At 38.0% G+C, this 9,652-nt stretch overlaps 3 protein-coding genes across 3 annotated transcripts; 2 read left to right on the plus strand and 1 right to left on the minus strand.

Annotated features, from left to right (window-relative positions):
- The first annotated feature begins 298 nt into the window (after positions 1 to 298).
- LOC138912803 (pro-resilin-like) lies at positions 299 to 1,675 on the plus strand. The gene is made up of 3 exons (XM_070214133.1): positions 299 to 370; positions 707 to 768; positions 828 to 1,675. Exons 2-3 carry the CDS (start codon positions 727 to 729, stop codon positions 1,671 to 1,673), a joined length of 888 nt encoding a protein of 295 aa, XP_070070234.1. The 5' UTR covers positions 299 to 370; positions 707 to 726; the 3' UTR covers positions 1,674 to 1,675.
- Positions 1,676 to 2,671: 996 nt separating this feature from the next.
- Positions 2,672 to 5,255, plus strand: LOC138912222 (uncharacterized). The gene is made up of 3 exons (XM_070212118.1): positions 2,672 to 2,878; positions 4,982 to 5,177; positions 5,233 to 5,255. The coding sequence occupies exons 1-3, from the start codon at positions 2,672 to 2,674 to the stop codon at positions 5,253 to 5,255; spliced, it is 426 nt and encodes a 141-aa protein (XP_070068219.1).
- Positions 5,256 to 5,723: 468 nt separating this feature from the next.
- LOC108070177 (neprilysin-1-like) lies at positions 5,724 to 7,900 on the minus strand. The gene is made up of 2 exons (XM_017160545.3): positions 6,845 to 7,900; positions 5,724 to 6,790 (listed from the first exon to the last, which is right to left on the minus strand). Exons 1-2 carry the CDS (start codon positions 7,754 to 7,756, stop codon positions 5,909 to 5,911), a joined length of 1,794 nt encoding a protein of 597 aa, XP_017016034.3. The 5' UTR covers positions 7,757 to 7,900; the 3' UTR covers positions 5,724 to 5,908.
- Between the last annotated feature and the right edge of the window lie 1,752 nt (positions 7,901 to 9,652).

A 9,652-nucleotide genomic window follows, 5' to 3' on the forward strand; every position in this document is an offset into this window, starting at 1 on the left:
TTTTCATTTTTTTCTACAAGTGTAAGTAAGATTTGGTTTTTTTGTGTAGCATACTTTCGCAAACCATATTTTGCATAGTATTTTTTGCATATATGCAATAATACTATAATACAAAGTGTCTAGTCAAAATTATCTATTACAGCTCTTTTTTATAAATATAAATATAATGATTCATTCATGACGAATGAATCTGCGAAGTAGACATCACTTCCTGCCACTCTGGGTGCTCCTCGTCACTGCGTTACTTCGTCGTAAAAAATGTATAAATATTTTTTTCATTTCCCATAGAACGTTAAGCGAGAGCAGTTGTGTTAATACTATTTATTATTTACAAGAAAATACGCAGTGAATTTTTCTAAGTGGTTCTGAGGTGAGTTCTACGTTGCAGGCTTGTTAACTTTGTTCTTTTTAATCGCAGAAAATAATTCAAATTAATAAAAAAGAAGGCAAATAAAATAAATGACTCGAATAAATAGTGTAAAATCGGAGAAAAAACATTTATAGAAACTGAGTCATAGAAAAGCCATAAAAATAAAGAATGATCGTTTTACTTTTTGAGTTAATTGCTTAAGTACATAGAAATGTTTAGATTAAAAATTATGTAAGAAGAAGGTATTATCTCAAAACTACAAAAACTACTATATATTTTTTTTTTGTTAACGATTTTATAACAATTAGTAAACAAAACAATGTTTGGTTTTTGCAGCTTTTTTATCAAAGATCCGAATGACTGGCTTTATTTTAAGTAAAAGCATCATGAAATTACTGGTAAGTAACTTGTAACTTGTAAAATAAGTGTCTTAAAAATTAAATGTTATGTACTTTAGATTTTCTTGTTTGCCCTGATGGCCGTTATTTTGGCCAGTCCTCAGGATTTTGGCAGAGGCTATGGTGGTCGTAACGGCTATCAAAACGGTCAAAACGGATATGGTGGTAAACTTCCCCGAATCACTGGTGAAAACGAAAGACTAAATGTACCTTCATGGTCCTTCAGTGGAGGAGTACTTGGAGTACCACGGGCCAATTTTGGTAATCGAAATTTCGGACGATTTGAAAGTCAGGGAGCCAAAGAAGGAAAACATTTGCAAGTACCTAGTCACAACAAAGGAATTAAAAATGAAGGAAGAAATGTCGGAGTTCCAGCATTTAATAATGGAGGTCGATGTCTATCGTATATGGGATATGGCGAAAAAAGTTCCAAAATCGGTGGACAAATCGAAAGATTCAAAAGCGCACGTCCAGGGAGATTTGGAGGCCAGATCGGAATAGGACAGAAATTCAGCGGTCAAAACCAAGGTTTTAATGGCGGACAAATACGATACGGGAATACAGGACATACAGGATTCAATAATGAGGGAGTATATGGCGTAAAAGGATCTCAAGGCGTTGGTCAAAACAAAGGCTTGAAGGGCGGACATTCCGGATTCAATAATGGTGGAAGATTCGGTACTATATATGGCGTACCAGGTTCAAATGTCGCTGTTCAAAACGAACAATTCAACAACGGACGTCCAGGAGGATTCGGAGTTCAGCGAGGATATGTCAGAACAAGTCCCCAAGTCATTGGTCAAAATGAAGCACTGACCGAAATAAATAATTCAGGAGGACTTTCCGAACATCCTGTTTTTAGGTGCGTCTGGTGTTCAAGAAGAAGTCCCTTCCGAACCGGATGATCATTTTTAAAAAATAGTAAAATCATTTTTTACTTGTTTTCGTTGTAATGATGTTTGGTTAGGTACACAAATAAAAAATCAATACATACTATTTATTAAATGCTCTTTTTTAATTTGGTTTACGACTTTGAAGAGTATGTTACATAAAACGTACATATGAGAAGTTTTATTCTTAAAAGTGAAGTAAGTATATACGTACTGTATATAAAGGTGGCTCTAATGTTTAATTTTAAACATAAACTTTAATATCATAATTTAAAGTTGTCGATACATGTCTATAAATTTTAAAATAAAAGTGACAGATTTTTGGAAAAAGTATGATATTATTGACCCAATGTCACGCAAGTTTGTTGTTTAATTATACATTACAATAACGTTAAATTTAGATTTATTTGGATTTACTACTTTATATGCAATGGAAAAAAGACTTTTGGGAAAGTTGTTGAGAGACTAGTTTCCGCAGAAACGGACGGACAGGCGGACATGGCTAGATCGAATCGACTTCTGACTGAAATCATTATACCCTCTGCAGATCTTCATCTCCGTCGCATTCTCTTTAGCTGAGTAATGGGTTCTGATAGCGTTGTACATATGAAGTTTCGGCGTAGTCATGTTGCCTTTCTGGCACTCTGAATGCTCTTTGCCCATGCGTACTCTCTTATGCTATTTTATCGTTAAAAAATTCATTCATATATTTTCATTTCCCACAGAGCTGTAAGCGAGAGCAGTTGTGTTATTCTTCTATATTATTTACAAGAATATAAGCACTATTTTATTCAGTGTGTATAAAGATGCGTTTTTGTTTTGTATTATCTCAAAAACAGAATTATCTTCTAAATTTTTGAGTTTTGTTTTTAATACTTTAACAATTAGTAATCAAAATTTTTTTTGGTCTTTTGCAGCTTTCTTATCAAAGGTTCCAGAAACCCGCTTTCTTAAAAAAAAGCATTATGAAATTACTGGTGAGTCAAATAACTTGTAAAATAGGTATCTTAAAAATGAATTGCTGTGCCCTGCAGATTATCCTGTTTGCCCTGCTGGCCGCCACTTTGGCCAGTCCTCAAGGATTTGGCGGAGGCTATGGCGGTCGTGTCGGAACACTTCCTCAAATTCCTGGTCAAAAGGAAAGACTAAATGGACCTTTATGGTCCAATAGTGGAGGAGTACTTGGTGGTCAGAGAGAATACGGAGTTCCAGGACCCAATGTTGGTAGTCAATATTTTGGAAGTTCTGAAAGTCAGGGAGGAAATGTCGGAGAACGGATGCAAGGACTTGGCCAAAAGGATCCTGTTGCACAGACTCAGACTGGTCAGACAGAAAGTGACAGTGAGTCTTCATTTGTTTTTAAGTGCGCTTTCTGTCCGGGCCACTTCCAAGTCAAAAGTCCCTGGTCCTGATTATTTTTAGAATTGGTTTACAATTTAAGGTTTTTGTACGCCTCAGTAGGAATTTTTGATATGGAATTGCTTATGTTTCAAGCCCGTTAACATAGTCTGTTGTTATTCCGTTGAAATAATATTAAAAATGTTAGCTTAGTCTGACAAAATTCTTGCATGTAAATTTACACTTCCTGTTATTATTTTATTAAATTATTTCCAAAAATTATTGCATTATTTAACAACATTTAAAAGAAAAATTGGATGATAGCTTTTACTTGCTTCTACTCTGAGTGCGTTATCAGCTCTCTCTAATTCTTAATTTTTGGAGTCGAACGCACAACGGTTTTAAAGTCCAAATAACTAATAATATTACATTACTGCATCCATATATTGGTTGATGCTACAAAAAATTTACATATGAGAAGTTTTATTCTAAAAGGCTTTAAGTGAAAACATCTCCGCTCTGGATACAAAGGTGGCTTTAATATTACTTTTTAAACTTAAACCTTAATATTATAATTGAATGTATTTTAAAACAAGAGAGAACGCTATAGTCGGGTGCCCCGACTATCAGATACCCGTTACTCAGCTAAAGGAAGTGCGAAGGAGATGGAGATAAAAACTTTGATCCGCCGTAACTTTTTAACGAATGGTCCGATTTAAAAAATTTCTTCTACATTTCGATAGGTATTGATAAACACCATAAAACTGCATTTTTACTTTTCCGAAATATTGAAATTTTTAAAATCGTATACAAGCGATTGTGGGCGTTAGAGGGGGCGTGGCACCCTTTTGAAACAAACTTGCGCTGCGTAGGAACTCCCAGAATCTGCATGCAAAATGTCAATCCTCTAGCTTTTATGGTTTCCGAGATCTCAGCGTTCATACAGACAGACAGACGGACAGACGGACAGACAGACGGACAGACGGACAGACGGACATGGCTAGATCGACTCGGCTAGTGATCCTGATCAAGAATATATATAGTTTATAGGGTCGGAAACGCTTCCTTCTACCTGTTACATACTTTTGCACGAATCTAGTATACCCTTTTACTCTACGAGTAACGGGTATAATAAAATTGACTGATTTTTGGCAAAAATATGATATTTTCGACACATGTGACAGCATGTGAATGTTGAATGTTGAATATATGAATTGAATTGAATTGAAAATGTACTTATTTTTCGTCCCAAAAGTTTTTTTTTTACTTAAAAGTACTCAACCTCGTAAAAAAAATACCAAAATATTATATTGCTTAACCTTTTTGTTTGTCCTCCTTGCTTTGGAAGCCGCAGTTTCGAGGTAACATATCACAGTTTATCCCGTAATCACAGGCAATGGCTGTTATTGTCTAGGATACTAATGACTATAATGACGTAGGTCGCTTTTGTATATACACAAAAAAAAAACTTGGTAAAATCAACTGTAATAATTGTCAAACAGGCCCCAACCAGCAAAATTGTCAATTCTAGTAAGTAAATAGTCATTCCACAACAACAAAATACACACAATTAGCAAAGACACAAACCCAAAGCAAAAACAAAATACACGTAACTATTTTAATAGTTACGTAACTATCTTTGTTGGTCAATTTTACCAAGCAAATTTTTTTGTGTGTAAGTCCTGTATCCTATTCGCTTTCTTAAATTCATGGATAGTTTTTGTAACATGGTGGTTATTTAAATTTAAAAATTAATGTTCTGCATTTAATGAATTTCTAATCTTAAATAAGCACAACTTTTTTGGTACTTATAAATTCTTGAGTTTTGTTCATGATTTTATAACAATTAATAACGATACACTTTGCATTTTTTTTTTTGCAGTTTTTTATCAAAGATCCAAATAATCATCATCAACATGAAATTACTGGTGACTTGACTATCTTATAAAAATAGTATCTTAAAAATGAACTGCTATGCTCTGCAGATTATGCTGTTTGCCCTGCTGTCCGCTACTTTGGCTAGACCTGAAGGATTTGGCTATGGCGGTCGTCGCGGAATTCCAGGTCTCAATGTTGGTAGTCAAAATTTCGGACGATTTCAAGGTCGGGGAGGAAAAACGTCGCTGGGACTTGGTCAAAAGGAAGGAATAAATGGAGGACTTTCAAAATTTTATCCGCATGGTATACCAGATCCAGGTACAAGTGACGCTGTTCAAGGCGAACCATTAATCGTTAGACGTCCAGGAGAATTTGAAGTAAATGGTCAAATGAAAAGATCGAATAGATTAAGTTATGATTATAGGTGCTCCTTCTGCTCAACTCCCTGGCCCTGAATGTTTTTAAAATAACATTAAAAGAATTGAAAGGCAAAGGTGCTGCCACTCTATAAAAAGTTGTTTTTTTTGTTAACATTTTGGCCTTGGATCCGCGCGTGTTTTTGGCCCAATGTGCATATAACAGTTTGTGTCATCCCTATAAGTATGCTACAATTATTTAGCAATTGCGGTCGAAAAATCCTTGGGTGGAAGTACTCGATGCTTGGGACGATGTATTAGCTAAGGATGGTGTTCTCGCTAAGTCCCACTGCACCATGAGAAAAACTGGTGCTACCAGATCAGGAAAAAAGAATGGCGCCTTTATTCAAAAATTGGCATTTAATTTTTAATTGATTGATGGTTAATTCATTTACAAATGTCAAACTCAAGCCAGTCTCGGCAAAGGCAACAAAAAAATCTTCTCTCAACTAAGACATCGCTAATTTAAGCTATTCAGTTGCCAAATTATGAATTACTTTTACATGGATTTTATGTTGTTTTAATAAAGAAATGATAACAGATAGAATAGAAAAACTGGTAAAGAGATCATATAGACTGACGATTAGCGATTGCTGTGTAATCCCGGATAACAACAGATTACCAGAGGTGGCAAGTTTTCTCCGCAGGACGCATTCCACTTCCCACGGGACAGTTGAAGGCCTGCATGAAGTCCTCGCTGTTGGACAGGGCACTCATAACCAGGTTTCTTTTTCGGCGATCCCAGTGGGTATTGTCACCGTAGCAAGCCAGCTGAGCGTATCCCAAAAAGAAGAGTTGTTCTGGCAAGAGGTCGAGTTCCGGCATCTCCTCGCTGGTCACTTTCTGTTCAGGATTCTCCAGAAGCTGCCTTCTGTGACTGCGATAGGCCTCAAATGCCTGCTTCAATCCACCGTTGTCGGTAAGTACACTGAATTGGCGATATATTTTCTTTGGCAGGTGTTTAATGAAGGTATTCAGGCACTCTCTACGCTTCTTAAATATCAGATCAAAGCCCTTGTGCCAATGCCAAAGCAGTGAAATGGTGAGATGCTGGCCAATCTTAAAGCCCAAAGTACCGAATTTCAGCGAATCCGGCCAAGAGTGGTGGTAAACGGGTGGATGAAGGTTGCCGGCAAAGATGATAAAGTTGGTATTCATTCCAAACATCGCCTCCTGTGCATCAGTGACGCTAGACTGCTCCGTAGAGTGGCGGCTGCTAAATCGATGTATGTCCACTTTGAGACGCATCAAATTTATAATTGTCGCAGCGTAATTATCGTCGACTACTTCCAAGCGACGAATCTCCTGGATTAATCGATCGGTAAGTAAGTTGTATTCGCTCGAGCCCAAGAGTGTCGGTAAGGAGGATTTCTTGAGCAGCGTCTTCCGTCGAGTATCCAAGTCCAACCAATCCACTTTCTCGAACAACTTTCGCCAGCTGTTCCGAACTTCCTGCACAATTTCAGACAATTCCAACCTTTTTTCCCCAGTAAAGTTCTCCTGTAAGCAAAGAATATTTAAATATAATTATATCCTATCTTTCACTAGACTTACTGCCAAATAGAGTTTTTTGAACAGGAGCCACATGGAGGATCGCATCGTTGCAGCACAATAATCCTTTTGGTACTTGATATCCTGCAGATTAGCATCGAATGTGTAGAGTAGCTGCATGGCCAGATAATTAGCCACAGCCTCAGAGTGTCGGGCACAGACTTTGTCGAATTCCTCGAAGCCGTGACTGTGAGACCTTTGCTCCTCGTCCTTGTCCAATGCTATCTTGGAATAACTGGTAATATCGTCGTTTATAACGAAGTGATCATAATTTGTACTTCTCATCGCCTCTTTTGCCTCACGCCAAAATGCAAAAACACCTTCGATCACTTCTGCAATCTTATTCTCAGGCAGATTAAAGGACCTGAGATATCCGCGCATGCGCTTCTCATTTCGTTTGTGGAGGCGGGAAGAGTTCCTTCGCTTAATATTTCTCTCCTGACCAATGGAGTCAAAACCAAGTTCCGCCAGAGTCAGGACCGGCTTATCTCCCTGTAAGCCTGATATCGCCTCGTGGATGAGACCCCTGGCCCCGTAATTGCTCAGATGGGCGCTCATGTTGACCCAGTTGAAGTCGGAGGAATTCCAGGCTGCACCATCGACAGCGGGAAAACCCCCGATCGACCGAATGAGCCGCAGGTAATTGGGATCGGCAGCGGGAAAGGGATGGAGATCAGCCGCCAGGCAGGCGTTGTAGAATCGTTGGGCCACCCTTAGTTCGGTCGAAACATTCAGTGACTCCGCCAGATCCATTCTGCCCAACAGTTCCTTCGCCATCTCATCTAGTTCGTAGCCCATGTCGCCTAAGTTGTTAAATCGGGAGTATCGGTACAGTTCCAGATGCCGATGGTTGCCACAGGCGTACTCGTAGAAATTGTCACAGGGTTCTGCACTGAAGTTCATGTAGGACCTCATACGATTCGCATGACAGGCTAGATCACTTTTGCAATTATTTACCGCTTTCAGTTCGTCCGCCAAGGTCAGTGGAAACACAAGTATAAGCAAATAGATCAGTGATCTGAAGGAGCTAAACGAACACAGAAAAGGGCTTTTGTCTAATTCCATCTTAATCAGCGGATGTCAAGCGACTAGTTTTTCTGATTAATAAACCGACTGCTTGATTCAGCGCGTAATTTTGTAATGCAAGCTAGAACGAAATCAAACAGTGATAATGGATCTGCCAAGTGCATGCTTTATTTCTACTATATATTGTCGATTGCGTGATACCCCATAATTTATTAATAAGTTAATTACTAAAGCTAAAAAAACGAATATAACATGCTTCTTTTTCAACAAGGAATCAAATGGACAAATCCAAAAATCCGCTTATTTATTACATTTTCAATATTGTTAGTTTAATTGTAAAACAAACTTATTGACACTACGCAGAAGATAAATAAAAAGTGTGTCCCAGAGAATCTTTTAATAATATTGATTTATTTCGCTAAACTTGAAGGGTATAAATTATGTAAGTTCTTTGATACCACTGACGTCCTTGGCTTGGCAACAAAAAATTATTACAGTATTACAAAATTATTCCTTATCTTTAGAAACTGGCGCCAAAGGATTCAAAGTCGCTCTCGGAAAACCTTCAACCCTGATTGGCGCCCTTGGCGCCCTTGGCGCCTGCTGGTCACACTGGTCGGCGGGAGTAATCTGCGGGAGCACAGGCTCCAAAAACTCTGAGCCAAGTGACTGAGTGATGCCAAAGGAATGTGCTCGCCGAAAAAGAAAAACAAAAAACGGGAAAACTGCAGTCAATGTCTGGCTCATAAAATGTGCAATTAAACCGCAGTAAATGGTAAAGTTCAAGTGAAATAACAGGGGAAATACGCATAAAAAATGGCAATCAAAGGCATCAGAAATCTCCTGGCTTAGGCGTGTGTTTGTGTGAGTGCGTAGTGGGTGTGGGTGTGTGCGCGGACAACAAAATATAAATAAAACTCCAATGTCACCGAGTGGAGTTGATAAAAAAAGCGCAGCGCTAAAGGCCTTTTAATTGCCGCTGCAGTCGATAAATCATCAAACGGAACGGGAATATGAAAGTATCTCAGGAATCCAGTGCGTAAAATTAGAATGCTGCAGCAACAACAACAACAACACGCTGGCGGAGGCAGGAAAGATACAAAATAGCCAAGGAACCAATATACATATAGACATACTTACATATACATCCACGTCGTAAAGTGCGTCCGAAATGGGAGAGTGCTCTCTCGCTCTCTCTTGGAGCTCTACCCCCCTTTCCCCCTCCCCCCACTTCCCACTTCCTGCACATATGCTGCGTACAACAACAACACAACGTGCTCCTCCTGGGGATGCTGTGTGCGAGTATTTTTTTCTCAGAGCGGGAGAATAGCGCCACGCGCTCTCTGACTCCGAATCAAAGAGCGCAGCTGCACTCAGAAAAATAAGCACACTTTTCTGAAGGAAACCCTATGAGCTTGGAACTAGGAAAAGAATTTAAAAAATTGATTTAAATTTTACAGAAAATTGTTAAAATAAATTTTAAAATATTTACGGCACAAACGTAGCTTAAGGTCACAGCAGCTATAGCTACTATTAAACACCAAGGTTATAGGCAATTTATAATTTACTTTTTCACCTGACAATAAATAGATAAAATAAATAAATAAAATTTTCAAATACTACTCAACATTATATTTTTGAGCCTAGTGCCCAATTAATAGGTGAATTTTATTCTTAATAATCTTGAAGTAATTTAATTTTTAGGGTAATCAATCATAGTTTATTCCGTTTTTAATAACTTTTAAAAATAAATATTAATATTTAGTGAAACTTAAGCTTTCAAAA

Source organism: Drosophila takahashii, chromosome 2R (assembly GCF_030179915.1).
Source record: "Drosophila takahashii strain IR98-3 E-12201 chromosome 2R, DtakHiC1v2, whole genome shotgun sequence".
NCBI classification, from domain to species: Eukaryota; Metazoa; Arthropoda; class Insecta; order Diptera; family Drosophilidae; genus Drosophila; species Drosophila takahashii.

Bases quoted from the DNA above. Each gene is read 5' to 3' on its own strand.
- LOC138912222 (XM_070212118.1), top strand. From the start codon at position 2,672: ATGAATTGCTGTGCCCTGCAGATTATCCTGTTTGCCCTGCTGGCCGCC. The intron at 2,879-4,981 runs GTTGGTAGTCAA...TATGCTCTGCAG, and splicing joins ACGGAGTTCCAGGACCCAAT to ATTATGCTGTTTGCCCTGCT. The intron at 5,178-5,232 runs GTATACCAGATC...ATTAATCGTTAG, and splicing joins TTCAAAATTTTATCCGCATG to ACGTCCAGGAGAATTTGAAG.
- LOC138912803 (XM_070214133.1), top strand. From the start codon at position 727: ATGACTGGCTTTATTTTAAGTAAAAGCATCATGAAATTACTG. The intron at 769-827 runs GTAAGTAACTTG...TATGTACTTTAG, and splicing joins AAAGCATCATGAAATTACTG to ATTTTCTTGTTTGCCCTGAT.
- LOC108070177 (XM_017160545.3), bottom strand. From the start codon at position 7,756: ATGAGGTCCTACATGAACTTCAGTGCAGAACCCTGTGACAATTTCTAC. The intron at 6,791-6,844 runs GTAAGTCTAGTG...CTTTGCTTACAG, and splicing joins TCAAAAAACTCTATTTGGCA to GAGAACTTTACTGGGGAAAA.